Here is a 25,171-nt window from a genome sequence, read left to right on the forward strand (position 1 = left end):
CTAGGTACTTGGGACCTGGGTTGGCCACTGTTGGAAACAGGATATTGGGCTTGATGGACCTTTGGTATGGCAGCTCTTAAGTTCTTATGTGAGCCAAGTATAGGACAATCAAGCCATTGTGACATCACCAGTGAGGTTGGCTCTTAGGCATTGGTGGAATGAGGCATTATGACATCACAATCTCAGCTCTGGAATGTTGCAACTCTTTGGGTTTCTGTCGGGTACTTGGGACCGGGGTTGGTCACTATTGGAAACAGGAGACTGGGCTTGATGAACCTTCGGTCTGTCCCAGTATGGCAATTCATATGTTCTTACTATAGCATTTATCTGAAATATACTGCACCAAGTCCATTTATTAATTTTATTTGTTTGTTCCTTATGCTTGATATACTGCAAGTGATCTAAAAGGCGGCTGTGCGGTTTACAAATAAGTAAGAATCAGGGGGAATGAAACTTAAAATGAGGGCGAGTTAAATGATTCATTAAACAGATGGGTTTTGAGCAGCAACTTGAATTTGGATTAGAAAGGTTCTGAACGGATGTGTGATGGCAGGGCTTCCCAGAATGAGGAACCTAAATAACTGAGACTATGATAGTCTCCCGGGAGATAGTGAGACGAAATGATGGAAGTGAGAGAACAGCAAGAAGGTTAGAAGAAGGCATCTGAAACTATTATGTATGGTCAACAAAGCTCAATAACAATTTCTATCTAGGTTCATTCCTTTTCTTTTATTCCAAACCTTCTGCATTGTGTTTAAACTGATATACATTAACAACGAAGACAGTCTCTGTGAGGGACTTGAAATATCACCAGTATTAGGTACAAATAAAGCTCCTGGAATGGAGCTCTTGGTGATGTATATCCAACCTCAGCTTTTCTGTAGACAATGATCAAGCTATGAACAGGATGGAGATCCAATACTCTGAGATGGAGGAGATGTTTTTCCATCTCTTTTCCAAATGAGTTTTGACAGGAGATTACTGTAAAAAATGTATTCTAACAGCAGGTCTGAAAGTTTGATGAATTGTGCTAAGCTTACTAATTGTGGGAGTGTGAGGTTTAAATGCCATTCTTGGAGTCAATTGTCATAGTTTAGTGCAAAATAATTTTCCTCTCCTGAAGCAGCGGATTCCTCGCGAAACAAGGCTCTTGTTTTGAGGTTGTAGAATTGCTGGCCGCTCGTCTATAGCTACAAATTGGATTACACATAAAGTCCGAGGACAGCGTGGACAAAGCGCAAGACATCTGCATGTAAAACAAAGTAATTAGAGGAGTGTGCTAGAACTGTAGACCAGAGAACTATGTCCAGTTTGGCTGTTTGTGCTCTATGAAGATTTAAGTCTTTATTAGCTCTGTGGTGTGGGTTTTTTTTAAAACCCAGGTTTTTCTCAAAAGGTGTTCCTTTGAGTTTTTTTTACTGCGCTGTTTTTCCTCGCCTGCAAGAGAAGCCTATGATAAAGCGCATGATCGCAAAAGAGATGACTGAAGCGATTGCAGATAGCAGGGACTGCTGTGTCCTACTATGGACTCTGAGACTCATTTGATTAAATTATTTAATATTAAACTTCTCAGCACAATTCAGCAAACTTTCAGACCTGCTGTTAGAATACATATGTCATAGCAATTTTGCCCGGCAGTGTTTCCCTGTGAACTTGTTAAGCGTACTATTGACAGGAGATGACATCATCACACGTTAATAACATTTTTTGAGTCTTATTAACTTTTGAAACGCTTGCTTGAACTCTTCGTTGAAAGCTGTATAAATGACTGGATTAATGAGTGAGTTTAAATAACCCAACCATGTGAACAAGTCAAAGAGGACTGGGTGAAACCAGCAGGACTCACTGCAGATGGGCATTAGCAGGCTTACCACGAAGAATGGGAGCCAACAGAAAATGAAGGCACCAAGAATTATTCCTAGGGTCTTCGTGGCTTTCCTTTCCCGGGCGGCTGAGAGTCTCTTCCTTTCTAGGATACTGTCTGCAAATCCAATTTTAACATGGTTGATGCAGATTGGCGTTCCAGCAGGATGGGAATGCCCCTCGTGAATGCAGGAGTTCACGGAACACAGAGAAGACCCTGTGGAACCAGTAATGAGATGGGCAGTGGTAAATCGCTTCCCGTACAGAGACGGTGGTTTAAGAATCCTGGAGCGTGCCGCTGCATAGATTCTACCATAAAGTATAACCAGTAATACTGTGGGGATATAGAACGCTCCAAACGTCGAATAAACAGTATAGGAAATTTGATCAGTGTTCACACTGCATTCTTTTAGTTCCTCGTGAGCCTTGGCTTGTCTCCAGAAGAGTGGCGGTATAGAGATGCAAATAGAAATAGTCCAAACCACGGCGATCATAACAGCTGCTCTCCCTGCAGTCCGCCGCCTGGTATATTCCAGAGCATCTGTAATGGCCCAATATCGGTCCAAGGCAATGACACATAGGTGCAGGATTGAGGCGGTGCAGCAAGCGATGTCCGATGATAACCAGATATCACACATGATTTGGCCAAAGGTCCACGTGTGGCTGACAGTATATGGAATGCTAATGGGCATCACCAAGAGAGAGACCAGGAGGTCTGTGACAGCCAACGATCCAATCAGATAGTTTGCTGGGGTGTGCAGTTTCTTTGTGACGAAAATGGTAATAATTACAAAGACGTTGGAAAAAATTGTTGCCAGCGTTATGAGGGACAGGATGCCCGCCAGAGAAATTTTGAGCCCTAGGATTGTGGCATCCTCCCAAGTCACCATAATGTCTGAGGAATTTAATGAGTTGTTTGCTGACATATGAAGAAATGCGTCAACTGATTGGTTATACAGGTTCATTCTATCCCCAATTGGTAACTCAAAAGACTTTTATTCACTGCATGCAGTTAATGTCTACCATTTTTATAAAGCCCTTTTTTCCGTTCTCTTTCATGATTCATTGGGCAGTATCAACTGATAACTAAATGCTACTGCACTAAAGAAAAAATCTGGCGTGTAATAATATGCTCTATTATAAATATATTTTAGTACAGTGTATGCCAGCCATAGTCAGATATAACACATTAGGTATTAGGATACTGCACACACCAAGCAGTAATTTTAGATGTGCCATGAACAAGGACTTTTCTGCAAACCATTTACAACATACTAATATAATTCTTTGAATTAGCATTTTTAGCACAGAATACATTGAAATTATTGCTTCTTCCTACCATGCATCATAAGAAAGAGGAATGTACTAGGCATTGCATTCATTGATTGCTGACTAGAAACCTCCCCCCCCCCAACATATTTATAACCATACAGTCTTTTAGGAAACCCATCAAATTCCTTTTTTAATAGTTTAGAAGCTAAAATGTTGCTATCTAGTGGTAAAGCAGTTAGCTTAGCAGGGTTTAAAAAAAACAACGGTTACACAAGTTTCTAAAAGAAAAGTCCATGTTAAAATGGACTTGGGAAAATCCACTGCTTTATTCCTGGGATAAGCAGCAATAAAAATCTTTTGTACTCTTTTGAGATCTTGCCAGGTACTTTGTGACCTGGATTGGCTACTGTTGGAAACAGGATATAGGGCTTGATGGACCTTCGGTTTTTCCCAGTATGGCGATGCTTATGCACTTACAAGCACATTGTCTTGTATTTTTCCTACAAAGTATATCTACAATATTTATTTACTGTTGGTTTTTTTTTGGGGGGGGGAAATAGATGAAATTCAGAGTCTTGACGTATAATCCATAGCAACTGAGAGGCAGAAGCACAATATTCTTAGACTGGAAGGGCACAGTCCGTTGCATTCTTTGAGGCCTCTTGATCCTCACAGAGCCACGTCACTTCTGCATTTGCTCTGGAACTTGTGACCATCGGCAGGGTGGCATGCCTTTGTTTTGCACCGTTTTAATGCTCCCCAAAAGGTGCATGGTTAAGAAGACTGGCAGTATCGGACAGCTTCAGAGAAGTGTACAACGTCATCGGTTGAAGTCTGGCCTGGCACATTTATGCTAAAAAGACACAAAAAGCAGTGTGTTAACAGAGAGAAAGAGGCGATGTGCGTAGCAATCGCAGCAGTAAAACAGAAATAATGTTACTGCGTGGGCCTGAGTAGGTTGCTGGGGAATGGTTGAAACTAGGCCTAGTTGAGTAGGGTTTAGGTTCAGTTTTATTGCATTTGCTTACCCGCTTAGGGAAAAACATCCAGGCAAGCGGTCACAATATTAAAGAAAGGAAGGAACGCCGTATATTAAAAGAGCAGTATAAGTGGAATATACATGTTTAAAAATAAATAAATAATTAAAAATGACAAGCTTTGAATCCCAATGCTCCCAGACCAGCAGATCAGCCGTTCCTGGCAGAACCTAACACCAAGTAACTGCTATCGCAGGAAAGGCTTCGCAAAATACGTAAATGGGCTTTAAGATGTCTTTTAAATATTGGTAAAGAGGGCCGCAATCCAGTCGGGTTTTCAGGATTTCACCAATGAATATGCATGAGATCTATGTTCATGTACTGCTTTCAATGCTTATTCATTGGGGAAATCCTGAAAACTCGACTGGATTACGGCCCTCAAGGAGGGACTTTGAGATCCCTGGTATAGAGTGTAACCCCCGTCAGGCAATTGTTTCCAAAGCATAGAACCCATCACCATCCTAGCATTTCTTGAAAGAGTAAACAATTTCATATAACATCACGCTTCTATACCTCATAACCATACGTTCGATGCAGTTTACAAAAGATTAGTAATGAAAAATACAACAGAAAGCAGTACAAAGCTAATCGCTCAGATATTCTGAAAAACGATGGGCTTTCAACTGCGTTTTGAAAGGTTGGAAATGGCAGGATTCGAAATTCTTTATCATGGAAGGTGGCTTGGTTTGCAAGTGTAGGATCGTGAAATTTCTTGCTTTTACAACCCTGAACAGATGGATAAATGAAAAGAGGATGTGATTTTCCACTATTCAGCATCTACCTATTGCCCTCCACTCCGTATTTTAGAGACTGAAAATAGTGGAGTGGCATGGGAAGACGTTTCCAGTGGTCCATCCACACTTCCCCCTCTGCCTTCCGCAGCCTTTCCAGAATCTGCACATGATTCTGAAGGGACCCCATTGTCACTGGCAGGATGGATGCCATGACCATGTCAGCACCATTGCTCACGGCTGAATGGCGCCCCCTACTGAGCTTTCAGTACTTCACATACATCATTCAATACTGAGGAGGGATACCAACAGCTGATCCTTTTATTTATTAGCATTTATTTTACTGCCTTTTCGAGGGAATTCACTCAAGGCACCATTCAGCAACAATAGGACAAGCAATAGACAATTACAGCAGTAAAAATATTCAAATTACAATACAAAGTACAGCTTAGTATGATTCTTATATTTCTCTTGCCAGTGAAGAACTTTGAATGAAATGCTAGAGGTACATTTTGCAGTTAACTAAAGATGTATATATTTATAGCAGTGCCATTACAGAATTAAAACGTGCATAGTATGATGAATTACAGGGGCATTATTCCTTTGAGGGCTTCTGTGGCAATTCACAATGAGAGCAGAGCTTCAGTGATTTATCTTATGTCAGATAACAGTGAGGAAATTATCGTATCTGTAATTCTTTGTTTTAGGCTGGTGATAATGAATCTCTAAACTCTATCCATCTTCCTGTGTCATTCTAAGCTTGTCCTACGCCTCGCCTCTTTTCCTTTCTCCCATAAATCCACTATTCATCCCTCTTCCCATTTTTCTGTCTTTCTCTCTACGTATCTGACGTGTGTATGGATGCTGCTTTCTACCCCTCCCCCCCATTGTTTCCTTAACGGAGCAAGGTTTGCAGAGTAATTTAAGGCATGATATTCAAAAGGGTACCATATGGCTCCAGAAAAAGGAGGACGGATTGAGACATCCGGATTTTACTTCCAATAGAAGTAAAACCCGGATGTCTCAATCTATCCTCCTTTTTCTGGAGCCAAATTGGTAACCCTACAAAAGGGTTAATGGCCAGGAGAGGCTCCTACCTGGTTAAACCCCTCTGAGCCGGCCATCTGGAAATATTCAGCAGTGTTTAAGCAGTTAGGCCCGGATTCTATAAACAGCGCCCGATTGCAGGTCAATCACGCATCAGCGCCGTTTATAGAATCGCGGCTGTTTTTGAAACAGGTGCCTTAAATGTAGGCCAGTATTTCACAGGCCTTCATTTTAGGCACCTGTCTTGCGCCTATGGAAGTGCCTAGGGTCACCTAAGGTCACTGCCTATATAAAATTCGCCCATCCTCAGACGTGCCTAGACGCCAGTGGCGTAGTAAGGGGGGAGGATGGAGAGGCGGTCTGCCTGGAGCGCCGACACCCATCCTCCTCTCAGACCCCGCCCCTGCTCCTTCACAACCGCCCTTGCCACGCCTGTGCGCCCCTTCCCTCGTACCTCATTAATTCTCCTGGCGCGAGCAGCGTCACGAACTTGCTGCCCGCATCAGTGTCGGCTCTCTCTCTGATGTCACTTCCCGGGCCCGGGCCTAGCATGCAGTACTGACCCGTGCATTAGCTGACCCAGCTGGTGGCCCACTCCCAGCCCATGCCACGCCCAGCCCCCACCCAGCAACTAACGTAGAATTTTTACCACTCTGACCTGCTTTTTTTTGTGGAGAAGACAGTAGTGTAAGTCTACGCTAATGTCCGCCACATGAAAACCCCCATATTAGTTGTTTAACACACCTCATGAGATAAAAGGGACCCTTATTTCCAGGTAGAGCTTCCTGCATTCTTGTGAAACTCTCAGGGCATCAAACAGTAATTAGTCGCATGTTCATGAAATGCAATTAGTTTGGTGCAGTGGCGTACCTAGGGGGGGGGCGGGGGGGCGGGCCGCCCCGGGTACCAGCCCTGAGGGGGTGTTCCCGGCCTTGCCGCTCAGTCCCCCCCCACGCCCGAAGGACCGCTCGCCCCACTGACCTTCCAGCACACCTATGAAGCAGCCCGCAGCAGGATCGCGACGTCAGCAATCCCTCAGCTGCTTGGGCGCTGCTTCCTCTGACGTCAGAGGAGGGGGCGGGACCGCGACGCAGGAAGCAGCTCCTAAGTAGCGCAAATATAGCTGACGTCGCGATCCTGCTGCGGCTGCTTCATAGGTAGTGCGGGGAGGCCAGGGGGGCGAATGGTCCTTCGGGGTGGGTCGGGGATCTGACCCAGTTCTAATACCTCTCCGTCTCCGTGCCGACCGACCCCCTCAAGGACCGACCCTTGGAAACATGTTTTCAGGCTTGGAATCCAGTTAAAAGGCAATAGACGCTCTGTCTATACCTGGGACCAAACTGAAAGAAATTTGTCCAGCCCTGGCAAGTTCAAACCCAACTCAAACCAAATTCTGCACTCCTGGGGAAGGGGGAGGTTTTGCTTCTGAGAAAGTGCTCCTTAGTACATCAGAATCTCTGTCTGCTTCTTGGCACCAGCACTGGAGAAATAATGAGACGCCCTACTTTCTTTCTGCATGTGAAGCCATCTGGAGGGGGGTGTGTGTGTTTGTGAGTACCAGAAGGCACTGCGAGGAAGGAACGGGGTATATTAGTAGATCTGTGTGTGATGGAGGGCACTAGGGCCAGCAGGAGTGAGGTACATAGTTAGAGCTGTAGAGGGGGGGGGGGGGGGGGGGGGGAGAAGGAGGGTGTCCCTATTGCAAGGGAGGAGTGAGGTTTTCCCTCGCCTTTTCTTCAGTCCTAAAGTTCACATTTTCTGGCTTTGGCTGCCTTCAGCAGTCATGCGACCGGGTAACAAAGCCCCCCTGACCCTGCACGCTGTCTGATTCGGCTGCTGTTGAACAGTTTGCGTGCCGGAACCCTTCTCAGGCTGAGTGGAATTTGGGTTATGAGCTGCAGGGAGTGGTTGTGAATTTCTCCGTGAGAACCTTGTGCATCCTCCTCCAGCTTGAGTCCGCACTAGACGCCCGCACTAGACGTCCCCACGTAGACGTCCGCACTAGACGTCCGCAATAGACGTCCGCACTAGACGTCCCCACTAGACGTCCGCAATAGACGTCCCCACTAGACGCCCGCACTAGACGTCCCCACTAGACGTCCCCACTAGACGTCCGCACTAGACGTCCCCACTAGACGTCCGCACTAGACGTCCCCACTAGACGTCCCCACTAGACGTCCGCAATAGACGTCCGCACTAGACGTCCCCACTAGACGTCCGCAATAGACGTCCGCAATAGACGTCCCCACTAGACGTCCCCACTAGACGTCCGCACTAGACGTCCCCACTAGACGTCCGCAATAGACGTCCGCAATAGACGTCCCCACTAGACGTCCGCACTAGACGTCCGCACTAGACGTCCCCACGTAGACGTCCCCACTAGACGTCCCCACTAGACGTCCCCACTAGACGTCCCCACGTAGACGCCCGCACTAGACGTCCCCACTAGACGTCCGCACTAGACGTCCCCACGTAGACGTCCGCACTAGACGCCCGCACTAGACGTCTAGTGCGGACGTCTACGTGGGGACGTCTAGTGCGGACGTCTACGTGGGGACGTCTACGTGGGGACGTCTAGTGCGGACGTCTAGTGCGGACGTCTACGTGGGGACGTCTAGTGCGGACGTCTACGTGGGGACGTCTAGTGCGGGCGTCTACGTGCGGACGTCTACGCGTGCGCGTCCTCGTGCGCGCGTCTTACATTCAGCACCAAGTGGCAGAAACCTAAACCCCAAACTCAGATAAATGCATTCCCAGGCCTTGTTCTCCCCTCCTCCAGGTCAGATTGCTGTTGAAAGCTGAGGCAACAGGAAATACGTCAGCCTCGGGGAGGATCGGAACTCAAGCTGGAGGAGGATGCACAAGGTTCTCACGGAGAAATTCACAACCACTCCCTGCAGCTCATAACCCAAATTCCACTCAGCCTGAGAAGGGTTCCGGCACGCAAACTGTTCAACAGCAGCCGAATCAGACAGCGTGCAGGGTCAGGGGGGCTTTGTTACCCGGTCGCATGACTGCTGAAGGCAGCCAAAGCCAGAAAATGTGAACTTTAGGACTGAAGAAAAGGCGAGGGAAAACCTCACTCCTCCCTTGCAATAGGGACACCCTCCTTCTCCCCCCCCCCCCCCTCTACAGCTCTAACTATGTACCTCACTCCTGCTGGCCCTAGTGCCCTCCATCACACACAGATCTACTAATATACCCCGTTCCTTCCTCGCAGTGCCTTCTGGTACTCACAAACACCCCCCCCCCTCCAGATGGCTTCACATGCAGAAAGAAAGTAGGGCGTCTCATTATTTCTCCAGTGCTGGTGCCAAGAAGCAGACAGAGATTCTGATGTACTAAGGAGCACTTTCTCAGAAGCAAAACCTCCCCCTTCCCCAGGAGTGCAGAATTTGGTTTGAGTTGGGTTTGAACTTGCCAGGGCTGGACAAATTTCTTTCAGTTTGGTCCCAGGTATAGACAGAGCGTCTATTGCCTTTTAACTGGATTCCAAGCCTGAAAACATGTTTCCAAGGGTCGGTCCTTGAGGGGGTCGGTCGGCACGGAGACGGAGAGGTATTAGAACTGGGTCAGATCCCTGAAGAAGCTCATTCTCCTTCTATCAGTTTGGTTCGGTGCAGTGGCGTACCTAGGGGGGTGCGGGGGGGGCGGGCCGCCCCGGGTACCAGCCCTGAGGGGGTGTTCCCGGCCTTGCCGCTCAGTCCCCCCCCACGCCCGAAGGACCGCTCGCCCCACTGACCTTCCAGCACACCTATGAAGCAGCCCGCAGCAGGATCGCGACGTCAGCAATCCCTCAGCTGCTTGGGCGCTGCTTCCTGCGCCGCGGTCCCGTCCCTCCTCTGACGTCAGAGGAGGGGGGCGGGACCGCGACGCAGGAAGCAGCTCCTAAGTAGCGCAAATATAGCTGACGTCGCGATCCTGCTGCGGCTGCTTCATAGGTAGTGCGGGGAGGCCAGGGGGGCGAATGGTCCTTCGGGGTGGGTCGGGGCATCAGGCCTTCAGGGTGGGGCGGGCGGGCGGGCAGGCAGACTTTCAAGGGGGAGGGGGGGTGACAGGCAGGCAGGCAGGCCTTCAAGGGGGGGTGCAGGTCTTCGGGGGGGGGGTGCAGACCTTCAAGGGGGTGCAGGCCTTCAAGGGGGGGGACAGGCAGGCAGGCCTTCAAGGGGGGGACAGGCCTACAAGGGGGGGGGGACAGGCCTACAAGGGGGTGCAGGCCTACAAGGGGGGGGACAGGCCTTCAAGGGGGGACAGGCCTTCAGGGGGGGTGCATGCCTTCAGGGGGGGTGCCGACCTTCAAGGGGGTGCAGGCCTTCAAGGGGGTGCAGGCCTTTGGGGGGGTGCCAACCTTCAAGGGGGGGTGCAGGCCTTCAAGGGGGGGGGACAGGCCTTCAAGGGGGGACAAGCAGGCAGGCCTTCAAGGGGGGGACAGGCCTACAAGGGGGTGCAGGCCTTTGGGGGGGTGCCAACCTTCAAGGGGGGGGGACAGGCCTTCAAGGGGGGACAAGCAGGCAGGCCTTCAAGGGGGGGTCAGGCCTTCAAGGGGGGGACAGGCCTACAAGGGGGTGGGACAGGCAGACCTTTAAGGGGGGACAGGCCTACAAGGGGGTGGGACAGGCAGACCTTTAAGGGGGGATAGGCCTTCAAGGGGGGACAAGCAGGCAGGCCTTCAAGGGGGGGTCAGGCCTTCAAGGGGGGGGACAGGCCTTCGGGGGTGCAGGCCTTCGGGGTGGGTGCAGGCCTTCGGGGTGGGTGCAGGCATTCGGGGTGGGTGCAGGCCTTCGGGATGGGTGCAGGCCTTCAGGGAGGGACAGACCTTCGGGTGGGGGGGTACAATCCTTCGGGGAGGGTGCAGGCCTTCAGGGGTGGGGTTTAGGCCTTCAGAGGGGGACAGACCTTCGGGTGGGAGGTAAAGTCCTTCGGGGGGTGCAGGTCTTCAGGGGTGGGGTGTAGCCCTTCGGAGGGGGGACAGACCTTCGGGGGAGGGGGGGTCCTGGTGTAAAAGTACACAGAGGGAGAGAGGGAAGGGGGGGTTCAAAGATACGTGCATATGCCAGACTTTGGGGGTTAGAAATAATGGGTCTAAAAACAGAGGAGTGGGAGAGAGATGGGTGCATAATGGGATTTAGGGAGGGAAGGAACAGAAAGGGAGAGAACTTGGAAACAGGGGATGGTGTGGAGGGGGGATAGAGATACTGGATAGGAGGATAGTTGGGAACAGAAAGGGAGAGATGGTGGATCCTGGGGTGGTGGGGAGTTGAGAAAAGGTGAATCTGTGGATGGAGACAAAAAAAAGGAAAGATGCCAGATCTCCGGGAGAGGGAAGGGAAACGGAAGGGGAGAACAGAGATGGCAGACGGATGGTTAGCACGGAGAAAGGAGACCCTGGCAAGCAAGACAACAAGAGCCTGGGACCAACAAGATTTGAATATTGATCAGAGAACAAAAGGTAGAAAAAATAATTTTATTTTCTGTTTTGTGATTACAATATGTTAGATTTGAAAAGTGTACATGAGACAGCTTGAAATGGGAACTTTTCTATTTTTGTGAATGGCAAGGCTGAGTTCAGTTAAAATATATGCTTTATAAGAAAATATAATAATGTGTTTTATAAAGTTTATAAGCATTGCTGGCATACTCGGTGAGGTGTTCCTAGTGTTGGTGGTGGTGGTAGCATGTCAGTGTGTTGAGAGGAAGAGGTAGTCTGGGAAATTCTGCTGAGCAAACTCTGGGCCCATTTCCACCCCCAGTTAGTCCACTCCACTCAACTGGTTCACACACTGAGTGGGTCTTTGGGTGTTATTTCTGGGTAGTTGTTTTAGAATCTCTTCCAGTGGTTTGTCAGTATCTCCTTCTGGTCCAAGGAAGGAAACTTTGTCAACCTTAGCATTGACCTTCAGAATATGTTTGTAACAGCGCTGCTTGTGTGGCATTAGGCTATGTAGTGATCGAAAGAAAAAAACAGACCTTTGCACATTTTTGCACTATATGGTGGGTGTATGAGGAGATTCATTTCCTGCACAGTTAAGTCCATGTGAAGTTACCTTGTGCTGTATTTGACATCTAGCAAGGTCTCTGTTTGGAAGGAAAGATCTAAGCTTAAAAATGAAGTGGCCAGAAGTTATGTTAAAAGTAGATAGCGTAGCTGGTTTTAAGAAAGGTTTGGACAAATTCCTGGAGGAAAAGTCCATTGTCTGTTATTAAGACATGGGGGAAGCGTCTGCTTGCCCTGGATTGGTGCACTCAGTTGTTCCCACTTGGAGAACCTATTGACTTTTACTGCTTTTCTGTGTGGCTTTAACATTTTTGCTATTCAGTATACCTAAACTATTATTCAGTAGAAAAAATTTGTTTGTTCAATCAAATCCTGTGTGGACATTGGACTTCTATGAGTGAATGTTCTGCTTGATTGAACAAACTAAATTTTTTCTACTGAATAATAGTCTAGGTACAATGAAAGTAAATAGCAAAAATGTTTTGAGTAGATAATTAAGGAAATCTTTTTCATATTGCTTGCTTATGGACTGGGAAAAAAGACTGTTCAAGCAAATGTCTCCAGAACTGCTTTAATGGAAAAATGTGATTTTTTTTTTTTAAAGTACTTTGTGAAATTTATTGTTGTTGTGAAATGTATTGTTATACTTTGTTTAAACTTAAAAAGCGGTGTCATTAACAGTGAATCTAATCGAAAAATCGATTCAACAGGGTGAATCGGATCGAATGAAATATTTTTCTCTGAATCAGGCAGCACTATTGGCTACCATGAGAATGGGCTACTGGGCATGATGGACCATTGGTGTGACCCAGTTAGGCTATTCTTATGTTATGTTCTCATCTGTAGGGGCCTTTGTTTTCACTTCTTATTTTAATGTATTTTTTTCCTGGGAACTTATCAGTGTTTTTTTATAATGGGAACAAAAATGGAAGAGAATTAATGTGTGTGGAATGGGGGGGGGGTAACTAATTTCTTCAGCTAAATAATTCAATCCACTTCAAACAGACATAGGAGAACTCACGCACCATTCACACACCCTCCAACCAAAAACGTCAAAAGAAAAAAACTGTTCGACAACCTCCTAGCCATTCCAGCTGCAACACTTGACCCCCAACTCTACAACCTATTGACCTCGACCACAAACTACAAAACCTTAAAAAAAGAAATAAAAAACCCTTCTATTAAAAAAACACATAAAACCAAACTAACATAATCAGAACTGTCCCAAGCATCACCTGCAACTACTCCATATGTACTTCTGATGTCATGACAATTCAGACATAATTTATGTTATGTTATGTTTGGAATAATGGTTACATAAATGAGGTTCAATAAAAGAAAATTTTCTGTGGGAGCATTTGTTGGAACTTCTGTTATCCTGATTTCTTCTCTCTGTGGGCTTTCTTTAGCTAACCTACTTATCTGGGGCTTTCCACTTCTGCAGCTGCCCTTTTCACGGTCCACTTTGCGCTTGCACTCTCTGGGGAGGGGGGGTTGGGTCTGGGCTTGGTGGGGTAGGTGTGTCTGGTAGTTTTGTCTGGGTGGTGGCTGGGTGTTTCTTGGGTGCTTGTTGTGCGGATTGGTGTGTCTGGTGAGCGGTCTGGGTGTTGTTGCTTGTGGGGGTTTTTTTCATTATAAAATATGGCTGAGGGTCTAGTCCGGCTTATTATTCTTGTGGGTTCTGGGGTGGGATTTGTTTGCTTGCCCCAAGTTTTGGCCTTTTGTTGTGTATTGCTATGCCTCTCATTGGCAATTTTCTCTTGGGAGAGGCTTGTTCATGCTTGTTGTTGCTGTTACTCTCATTCTGTGTTCTTTTTGATAATGTATAAGTTTCTGTACAGACCATGGTTGCTTGTCTGGACCTTTTGCCATTCTCAATAAAAATACTTTGAAAAAAAAAAAAAAAAAAAGAAAATTTTCACTGCCTGTTTCTATTCTGACCATTTATTCCATTTCATGGTTATTGCAAAAAAAAAAAAAAAAAAAAAAATTTTAATTGAGGGGGGGGGGGGGGGTGTCAAAAAATGATGGGCCCCGGGTGCCACATACCCTAGGTACGCCACTGGTTTGGTGAGGTATAAACGTTGAGGCACTTCTTAAAATGTATGGAAACCAGAACTATTTCTCAATCTAATTATTCCAGAAGTGATGAATCGAAGATGGAAACCTTAAGCTGTTGACTGGACGCCCAAATCTGCTTTTATGTGAGCAGGGATAATTTGTTTGCTGACAAAATTAGTAAATTAAATATTAATATTTTTTAGTCTTCACTGAAGCTCTTATGCAAGCAGGGCTATCGCTCGGGAAAAAGGTTCAAGGGCAGTTCTCCAGCTGTAACAGAATTACAAGTAGTGTCTGAAAGAAAATGAGGTATGTCAGATATGTGTACTTTTCGTATGGGAGTACTTAAGAATAAATACATCAATTGGCACAGCTTGCTGTTCTTAAAAATGATTATTCAATGCTGCCTTAATAAATGAGCTCTGTTATTTACAGTATACCATACTGTAACTGTGTAGGTGGTCTATTCACCTACACAGTTTTGGGCCTATCAGGGAGGTAGTCAAGTCTGACAGAAAAATTACCGTATTCAGGTTATGCAGGAGGGGGGGGGGGGGCACCTCTATTGACAGTTGCCCTCCATTCCTCCCCTCAACCAGCCCATGGGAGGGGGAAGGAGTTAATTCATTCACACACTTGTTCAGATTTCATTCACCTTCTGGAAGCCTCTGCCTCAAATTTATTTATTGAGATTTATTAATTACCTTTTCATGAAGAGACAAAAAAAAAAAACAACAACCCAAAAAAGGAAGGAATCCTTAAGAGCTGAAGTAAACATCGAACAGTCAATACAAAGGAAAAAATATTAGATGTCAATGTCTTTATTTCATTCAATAAACGGTGTTTTTCCTGTGTGGTATTCCTTTATTATAAGGGAACAAGAAGCCAACATGGTCCGCGTTTCGATCAACACGTCTTCCTCAGGGGTCTAAATAGTGCCTTAATAAAGCCACAACAACGTTCAAGAAATTCGAAACTCGTGGTAAAGCGTCAGGGCATGAAAGGTACTTCTCAGTGCAAAGCTGAGAACTGTACTATGAAGCTTTTTTTGAAGCGAAACAAGGCACTTGTTGGATTTGGGCATGGGTTCTGGACTTTTCATCTGGTAGCCGCCGCGGTTTTTCAACAGTCTGGCCAGGTGTTCTCAGCGTCTGTGACGGCGATCTTCAGACCATGGTTCCAAGCTAAGTAAACCTTTTGGGGTTTTTCCCTGTGCACGGTGTTGGGTGGAGTACCCAATTGATAATTACATTTTGGTGGTGTTGGATTTTTTTGCCAATGAAAAGAATTTAAGCAGCTTTAAATCATTATCGATTGCGGAGCGTTTATGCAATTTTAGGCTTTTTTCTCCACCGTTTTTGCATTAAATGGTCATCGTGGGACCACAGCCCATCTCTGGCGAGTAACATAAAATTTTTGATTTGAGGTGGTGATCACAGAAGTGACACCATAGGAGGGGCCTTAGGTTTCTGAACCAATCAGAGTCTTAGGCCCCTCCCAGTGCATCCCAGGATGACCAGGGAAGACCCAACAGTTTGAAGAGGTAGACCTGCCAGCAGGAAGGGAGTGGGCATGCCTCCCGCTGATTTTTTTTAAGTTCAGGGGGAGGCATGACTTTTTAACAATTTTTTAAAATGGGGATAGATGGGCTTATGTAACACATTAAATAAAAAAACTAACTGCCCCCAACAGCTAAGCTCAGCAAAGTTGTTTGGCGCTTTCTTAACACTACTGGCATTTCCAGTCCTGTTGATGATTTTGGAACCTTAAAAACTGGCGCTTCATTTTGTGCATGACCAATGTTGTAGAATGGCCTCTTTATACAACATTTGTATAGCAGAGTCCAGCGTGTGTGTGGGGGGGGGGGGGGGGGTCATCTTCAATGGACTCTCTATCCCACTTAAACTGCTTGCTCCAAAATTTTACTGTACAGGATGACGGGGCAGACTCACCCCCGCAGACTGCAGTCATGCATTCATGGATCTCCTTTGGCGTTTTCCCTTCTTTGGTGAGAAATTTTACCACTGTGCGTCAAATCTAGCAGTTTCTAACTTGATTCGCATGAGGACTCTCCTGACATCCTGCCTCTTGGAATGTTAGACTCACACTGAGCTGCAACTGTGCATGAGTAACCTTGAGACTAAAAAGGACTAAGGGCTCTTTATTTGGCTCATATGATTTTATATATATGTTCAAATTTTAATAAATGAATTATTGTTCTAGACTAGAGGCTGATGTGCAAAATCCCTTCCCCACTTCTTCTTGTGTTCCCTGCTCTGTTATACGTGGGGTTGTATTTTCCTTTTTGTTGTTGCATATAACCTTGAGACATGTCACAATTAAACACACTCGCTACTTTCGTTCACATTCAGATAGATAAATTATTGAACGGCCCTCATATTTAGGCCTGGTTTTCCTTGGCCTAAATGGCAGCACCTAAAAGTTATGCCACGCACTAGCGCTTAGTAGCAAAACCCGAAATAAATGGGAGATGGAAAACGATGGAAAAAAAAGCAAAACTCCCAAACCCCAAGAAATGGAACTGGATAAGGGGGAGAGACAACCCAAAGAATGATTACACGGCTGTAGTTAAGACAGCCCAATAATATGGTTTCGAGAGATTGGGAGAGCCCTCAGTCACACAGCCTCCCTCCGGGAACCCCCAGAAGTAATGGCTGTCGCTGGCTTACACCCAAAACTGTGTTAACTGTGAAACATCACCGGGCTCTCTCCGTGAAAATTTTATAATAAATGTGCACACAAATAGTGCTGAAAGTGCAAAAAATAAATCAAAAACACACTCTACAATTCACTAGCGCTTAGCATAATTTTATAAGGTGCACAAACCTGTTATAGAATCACACTAAGTGCCATCCTAGTTGGCACTGATTTTTGTGGTGCCATTTATAGAATACAGCTCTGACAGCACACGGCCATTCTTTGGACAGCTCAATGTTCTTTAAGGTTCCTTTTCTTCTCTCACTCTCAAGGGCTTATTAACTGCTCCAGCAGAAGGTCATGTATCAGGAAAGTGGGAGATGTATCTACAGGGAATATAAGTATTAGCCCTTGCTGAGCCCAGACTATTACAAGATACTTTTTCTCTTCCTGCAGAGCGGGGGTGTCAAAGTCCCTCCTCGAGGGCCGCTGTCCAGTCGGGTTTTCAGGATTTCCCCAATGAATATGCATTGAAAGCAGTGCATGCAAATAGATCTCATGCATATTCATTGGGGAAATCCTGAAAATCTGACTGGATTGTGGTCCTCAAGGAGGGATTTTGACACCTGTGCTGTAGAGCAAGAGTGTCAAACTCAAATACACAGTGGGCCAAAATTAAAAACTTGGACAAAGTCGCAGGCCAACTAAAACAAGTGCCTTGGTCGTAACTGTGTTTAAGGATAAGGTTCGGCAAAAAAAAACTAAGAGTGTAAACATAAAAGTGGCCACAGAAGCATCATGGACACATAAACTAACCCCACCTCCCCCCCCCCAAAAAAAATAAATATATACATAGTAACATAGTAGATGACGGCAGATAAAGACACAAATGGTCCATCCAGTCTGCCCAACCTGATTCAATTTAAATTTTTTATTTTTTTTTCTTCTTAGCTATTTCTGGGCGAGAATCCAAAGCTTTACCCGGTACTGTGCTTGGGTTCCAACTGCCGAAATCTCTGTTAAGACTTACTCCAGCCCATCTACACCCTCCCAGCCATTGAATAGCGAAAAGTAAATAATGACAAAACCTTGCGTGCGGAAAAGTTTAAAAATGCATAAATAAAAAAATCTCTGCTGCACAGCGTGAAAAAAAGTGTAGCTGTCCTGCACTAACAAACGTCGCAGTGTGGCAATAGACTATAGAAAACATAAAAACCATCAGCTAATATTTTATGGGAACTTAAGATAACTTAAAATAACTATGTGCATGTTAAAAATAAAAAGGAAGAATGAAATAAAGCCATGGTGGCTCTTACCTAGTAGAGACAATCTGTAGCGCTCTGAGCTGAGCAAATCGAAAGTAAAACCGGCTCGAAAAACGCTGGCAATTTAAAAAAAAGGGGGGGGGGTCACATGACAAGTGCCATAGTCACAACTGTAATCATAAGCAAAAAATGGCACGAATAAAACCACTAAAGAAATCGATGGTCACATAATGAATTAAAACCCGATTACAAATAATAAATAAATAAAAGTGAAAGGTTTAAAAACAATTGAGACACATCATGAAGCGTATTATTCAAATTTTTCTGTATCTGCTTTACACTGATATCAGGATTGACTCCAGCTTAGCTTTTTCCTCATTTTGTGTTGCATAGACCAGTGTTTTTCAACCTTTTTACACCTATGGACCGGCAGAAATAAAAGAATTATTCTGTGGATCGGCATCGGTCTGTGGACAGGCGGTTGAAGAACACGGGGCTAAGACGTGGGCCAGACCCCGCCCATCTCTACCCAATCTCCAACCCAGACCCCGCCCCCATAATAGTACTAATTGCACCTTGCATGTCCCGTGCCTCATCTGGAAGCCTTCCCTCTGATGTTACAACGTCATAGAGAAGGCTTCCGGTTCAGGCGCAGGATGCCCGTTGGAGCCGCTGCCCGTGGCTTTGTGCACTGAATCAGTTAGGAAGAGAGAGCTGGCTCGAAGATAACGCCGCATCAATCGCACCGTGGACCGGCGGTTGAAGAACACTGTTTTGGGCCCGATGCACGTGCTGGCCCTGTGGACCGGCAGGAAATTTCTGTGGACCGGCACTGGTCCATGGACCGCTGATTGAAGAACACTGGCATAGACCATCAAGAGAAACTAGAAACTTCTACTTATTTGCTTATCCAAAAATTAATGGGTGTAGATATAAGACCTTCTTAGATAGGACCCCAGCATTTCAAGCTGGTAGGCAACAATCTTGGTTAGGTAGATGTATTCAGCAAGCTATGTTATCCTATTGCAGTTTTCGGAAATTAATGAAGACCACTTTGTTCGATAAGTTTATTACTTAGTGAGTTTTATTATTGAAATTCTATTTTACAAATATAATGCAGGCACAGGGAACTGGTGTGGGGGAAGGGAATGCAGCTTTGCACAGACAGACAGAGGGAGGAAGGAAGACAGAAAGACAAGAAGAAAGACACAGGGGCAGGTGCACAGGGAACTGGTGTGGGGGGGAGGGAATGCTGCCTTGGACAGACAGACAGAGGGAGGAAGGGACACAGAAAGACAAGAAGAAAGACACAGGGGCAGGTGCACAGGGAACTGGTGTGGGGGGAGGGAATGCTGCCTTGGACAGACAGACAGAGGGAGGAAGGGACACAGAAAGACAAGAAGACACAGGGGCAGGTGCACAGGGAAATGGTGTGGGGGGAGGAAATGCTGCTTTGGACAGACAGACGGAGGAAGGGACACAGAAAGACAAGAAGAAAGACACAGGGGCAGGTGCGGGACAGCGGGAGTCGCGTCAGGAGGGGTGCGGGATGCCGCAGAGGGAACTTTTCCAATGGGTGCAACTGGGCGGCTGTCGGGAGCCTCTGATCACAGGCAGAGCAAGGTAAGTGTATCATAGGGATAAGAAGGAGGAGGGGGGGAGAAAAAGGAAGGGACGCCTACTGCTGGACAGGGGGAGAAGGAAAGAGGTGCAGATGGACGGGGGGGGGCTGAAGAAAAAGGAACGGAGGCCTAATGTTGGACAGGGGGAGAAGGAAGGTGCTGCTGGACAGGGGGGAGGTAAAACAAAGGGAGAAGGGCTGCTGCTGCATAAGGAGACCTGTGAAGGGGTGGTGGTGGACACAGGGGAGGTAAAAGGAAGGGAGAATGGACAGGGGGAGCAGGCAAGGGGTGGTGATGGACAGCCAAGGAAAAAGAAAGAAAGAAAGCGGCTAAGGAGAGAGAGAGAGAAAGAAATAAAGAGAGACACACACACATATATTCTAGCACCCGTTAATGTAACAGGCTATAAGACTAGTAGTATATAAATAAAAAGTTATGTTATGTTATAACTGTCCTACATTGACATACCCGGCAGGCCAGCTCTAGTAGACATTTGATATTTTCTTGCGAGCCATATATAATTACTCTGTGGGCCAGATTTGGCCCGCAGGCCTGAGTTTGACACCCTTGCTGTAGAGACAGAACATTTTATATGCGTAATAGATGCTCTCTGTTCCCAGTGAGCCCTGAATGGGTTTTGTACAGGTATCAGAGGCTTTTGATCTCTATTTTAGTTAGCCCAGAAAGGGGTTCATCCTTATATTAGACTTTCTGTTCCTTGCTGAATTCAGCACCTTCTACAGCAGTGGTTTCAAACTCGCGGCCCGCCAGGTACTATTTTGAGGCCCTCGGTATGTTTATCATAATCACAAAAGTAAAATAAAACAGATTCTTGATCATCTGTCTCTTTAGCTATAAATTACAATATTATTATTAAGACTTAGCCAAAAAAAAGATTTATAAACTATAAAGAGCTGTGGAATCAAGTTGGATCCTCTGTTTTTATTTGATTTGTACTCATTGCAATCTCCTAGGCCACGTGGATATCGTCTTTTTATGCGGAGGGCCATCTTGATGGGAAAAAAAGTTTTTTTTGTTCAACTGGCTTCAGTCGGGCCCTCCCAGCTTGTCGCAGTGGCGAATGCAAATGCTTACTTTGCTCAAGATGGAGAGGCTTCAGGTTCAGGACTTGGACTCTCCAACGGGACGCAAGTTTAAGCGTACTTGGTGTACTTTTTGGGACACTCTGACCCCCAGGGTGCAGAGTTGTCTCTCAAACATATGATTTCTCTTTGCTACTGGTTCTGTTCGTTCCTTTAATTTCAGTTCTTTCTCTGATTTGGGGGACGGCGGGTTTAGTGGGATGACTTTTGTAATCACTGCACTGTATTTACTTTATTTTGCACTTTTCAATAAAAAAGATTTACACATAAACTATAAAGAGTTTTACCTCATGCAAAATTGTCATTTCTTTAATAAGACATTAACTATTTTTTTCTGAGGCCCTCCAAATACCTACAAATCCAAAATGTGGCCCTGCAAAGGGTTTGAGTTGGAGACCACTGCTCCTACAGGGTGTTTTTCTTTCATCCTATATGTCTGGCCCCCCCTTTTTACCACTAGGGGGCTGTCTTGCACCAGCTTTTCAACAAAAGCGATTTAATTTTTCATCAGAATAAAACAAACAAAAAAAAAAGTCAAAATATATTAAACAGCCTCTCACATATCGTTATATAAACTCCGGAGAAGAGGCAGATATGAAACTGGGTAAAAGGAATTCACAATTAAATAAATGTGTGAAAACAAAGCTTCGGCTGATTGCATTCTCTTAACAGTGTAGATGGCAAAACTTTGTGTTTTTTTTATCATCGTAAGAATTATCTTTGCACTTGGAGTCCATCAGTGTGTCTAACACTAACTGTTTTTGCTGATACCCTACATACGCACACTTACATATTTAGATATTCACACACAGGGCACCTTTTGCTAAGGTGCGCTAGCGTTTTTAGCGCGTGCTATCAACACGCTAAACAAAAAATACTAACGTAAGCTCTATGGAGGCGTTAGCGTTTAGCGCGTGCGGCACTGTAGCACGCACTAAGCGTGCGCTAAAACCGCTAGCGTACCTTAGTAAAAGGAGCCCACAGTTTTGCCACATCCCCTGACCCAGACCAAGAATGGATATATTATAATTAGCTGCTCTGGCAAATTTCCCTGGAAAATAAGCGAGGGAAAGAAACCCTTTTGCAAAACTAGGAAACCCATAAACAATAGCTGATTTACGAAGACAGCCACTGCTACTCTCACAAAGCATTGCTGTGATTTGTGGAGTGTCACTTCAAGGCAGGAGAGCTCTTTCCAGTTTGGGAGGCTCCAAGCACATATCTCCATTACGAGACAAGCCGGCTGAGATTTAGACCCAAGCGACCAAAGACCAGTGGCTTCAGGGACTACTGTTACTACTTATCACTTATATAGGGCTGAAAGGTGTACGCAGCGCTGTACATTTGGACATTTATAGACGGTCCCTGCTCGGAAGAGCTTACTACAACCACTAATCACTTATATAGCGCTGAAAGGCGTACGCAGCGCTGTACATTTAGACATTTATAGACGGTCCCTGCTCGGAAGAGCTTACTACAACCACTAATCACTTATATAGCGCTGAAAGGCGTACGCAGCGCTGTACATTTAGACATTTATAGACGGTCCCTGCTCGGAAGAGCTTACTACAACCACTAATCACTTATATAGCGCTGAAAGGCGTACGCAGCGCTGTACATTTGGACATTTATAGATGGTCCCTGCTCGGAAGAGCTTACTTCAACTACTACTTATCACTTATATAGCGCTGAAAGGCGTATGCAGCGCTGTACATTTGGACATTTATAGACGGTCCCTGCTCGGAAGAGCTTACTACAACCACTAATCACTTATATAGCGCTGAAAGGCGTATGCAGCGCTGTACATTTGGACATTTATAGACGGTCCCTGCTCGGAAGAGCTTACTACAACCACTAATCACTTATATAGCGCTGAAAGGTGTACGCAGCGCTGTACATTTAGACATTTATAGACGGTCCCTGCTCGGAAGAGCTTACTACAACCACTAATCACTTATATAGCGCTGAAAGGTGTACGCAGCGCTGTACATTTGGACATTTATAGATGGTCCCTGCTCGGAAGAGCTTACTTCAACTACTACTTATCACTTATATAGCGCTGAAAGGCGTATGCAGCGCTGTACATTTGGACATTTATAGATGGTCCCTGCTCGGAAGAGCTTACTACAACCACTAATCACTTATATAGCGCTGAAAGGCGTATGCAGCACTGTACATTTGGACATTTATAGACGGTCCCTGCTTGGAAGAGCTTACTACAACCACTAATCACTTATATAGCGCTGAAAGGCGTATGCAGCGCTGTACATTTGGACATTTATAGACGGTCCCTGCTCGGAAGAGCTTACTACAACCACTAATCACTTATATAGCGCTGAAAGGCATATGCAGCGCTGTGCATTTGGACATTTATAGACGGTCCCTGCTCGGAAGAGCTTACTACAACCATTAATCACTTATATAGCGCTGAAAGGCGTATGCAGTGCTGTACATTTTGACATTTATAGACGGTCCCTGCTCGGAAGAGCTTACTACAACCACTAATCACTTATATAGCGCTGAAAGGCGTATGCAGCGCTGTACATTTTGACATTTATAGACGGTCCCTGCTCGGAAGAGCTTACTACAACCACTAATCACTTATATAGCGCTGAAAGGCGTATGCAGTGCTGTACATTTTGACATTTATAGACGGTCCCTGCTCCTAAGAGCTTACAATCGAACTTGGACAGACAGACATGACAGGGACCAGGTTTCTGCACTTACCCGTTAGAAATGATTTGCAGATCTTCCCGTTCCTCCAGGGCCATTCTTGTTCGCAGCTCTTCAAGCTGGTTTCTTCGCTGAATAGCAGTTCTCAGACGAGGAAGCAATCAGCTGCTAAATTACCCCTTTTCAGACTTCTAGCCAAGACATCCAGGAAGAAGACCTGCAGCAGCCTCTTCCCCTGGGCAACTGCCCACAAGGAATTTCCAGGCAGCTGTTGAATGTTTTGGAGGAGGCTGCAGAGGAGTCAAAATTGTTAGCAATCTGACTTCATATCTTCTGCAAAATCAAATCGCGCAGGATGGAGATCCCACGGCACAGACGGATGTTTCCAGGGAGAGCAGTTTAGGCAGTGCTGGTGGGACAGAGAGCGTGCCCACACATTTTTCTCGTCAGACTTTACTGGGAACCTTAAAAGCAAATGCTGTCAATGGAAGCACTAGGACAACAGCGGAAGTTTCTTTGAAATCACTTTCAAGGGGGGAGAAAAGCGGGTGATTTTCTTCATATTGGTGGGGCTCAGCTTGACACACACTTGCTGTACCATGGAGGAGGCGTTCGGCACATGCTGTGGATCGGATGAGGGGGGGATCAGCTCCGTTGAATCAGAGACGGGTTGCTTTCTCCACCGGATCCAATGAGCCAGCAGGCAGCAGACACTGTATCTCCCTCTTCCATCCGGATTTCTGAGTCTAACACAGTAGCATAGTAGGTGACGGCAGATAAAGATCCGCAGGGTCCCTCCAGTCTGCCCGATCTTTTAAATGACTGATTTCATTTAAAATTTCCTTCTTAGATTCACAATAATAATATTTCCATACATATTTCTATCATTCCTCCAAAATATGTTTCCATATGACCTAATCCATTCCTTTCTACACCCCTCCTTGATCCCTTCCCCCCTACCCTCCTTCTCCTCATTCTTTTTATTTCAATTTATAACAATTTCAATTTCCATACATATTACTATCATCCCTTCCCCGGAATGGAAGGTGACACAAATGATCAGGTATTGGAATGCAATGAAAGTTTCCGGAGCTTCAATGTAAAACATTAAGAATCATACTGCGTGCTCTAGAGAAATATCTCTTTGTATTATATTATTGTATATTTATTTGATTCCTTTCAATAAAATTTCCTTCTTAGCCATTTCTGGGCCAGAACCCAAAGCTCTGCCTCTCCTTTCTTGGTCTTTTTAAACGTTTTTGCGTGGTTTTGTTTCATTTCCATGTTATTATGGCATCCACTTGGGTCTCTTGTGTTATTTTGTACTTTTTTTCTTTCTCTCTTCTATTTCCTTTTATCTTATTATGCCCCTGCGGTCCTACAAGTCACAAACCCTCTGTTGCCCCAGGTACGAGCTTAGACTGCAAGCCCTCTTGGAGGGAGGGAAATACCGCACCTGAAGGGTTCTTGGCTTGAACTTCAGCTGAAAAGGCTCGCGTGAAATCCAAATTCTGTTTCCCCTCAGGGCTTAATTGATGGGAATGGGGACAGGCAGGGCGACGATGGGGGAGGGGTGGTGATAGAAGAGTAGAGACAAGAGATATCATTATAAGGCAGGGAGCTACTCATGGATAGGGGAGAGAGAGATCTGCAAAGGGAATGAAATAAGGAGAAGGTCAGGGGCTTAGTACCCCCTTCCTGTTAGTATATCCATCATAGAGCAGTTAGCATGGCCTTCCTCTTCAACTGAGTAAGCCAACATCAAGCAGCTAATGTAACCTATCAGACAACAGCTAGTACCCCAGGTCTGTCTGTATAACCCGTCAGAGAGCAGTTGGCATACT

At 45.8% G+C, this 25,171-nt stretch overlaps 1 protein-coding gene across 2 annotated transcripts; it reads right to left on the reverse strand.

Moving 5' to 3' along the window:
- Nucleotides 1-751: 751 nt before the first annotated feature.
- On the reverse strand, nt 752-24,136 carry HTR1D (5-hydroxytryptamine receptor 1D). 2 transcript variants are annotated; one of them, XM_033955838.1, is made up of 2 exons: nt 23,382-24,136; nt 752-3,988 (listed from the first exon to the last, which is right to left on the reverse strand). In XM_033955838.1, exon 2 carries the CDS (start codon nt 2,826-2,828, stop codon nt 1,695-1,697), a length of 1,134 nt encoding a protein of 377 aa, XP_033811729.1. In that variant the 5' UTR covers nt 2,829-3,988; nt 23,382-24,136; the 3' UTR covers nt 752-1,694. The 2 variants fall into 2 exon arrangements, with proteins under 2 accessions (XP_033811729.1, XP_033811730.1); XM_033955839.1 differs by lacking the exon at nt 23,382-24,136 and adding an exon at nt 6,405-6,462.
- Between the last annotated feature and the right edge of the window lie 1,035 nt (nt 24,137-25,171).

This window comes from Geotrypetes seraphini, chromosome 8, assembly GCF_902459505.1.
Source record: "Geotrypetes seraphini chromosome 8, aGeoSer1.1, whole genome shotgun sequence".
NCBI classification, from domain to species: Eukaryota; Metazoa; Chordata; class Amphibia; order Gymnophiona; family Dermophiidae; genus Geotrypetes; species Geotrypetes seraphini.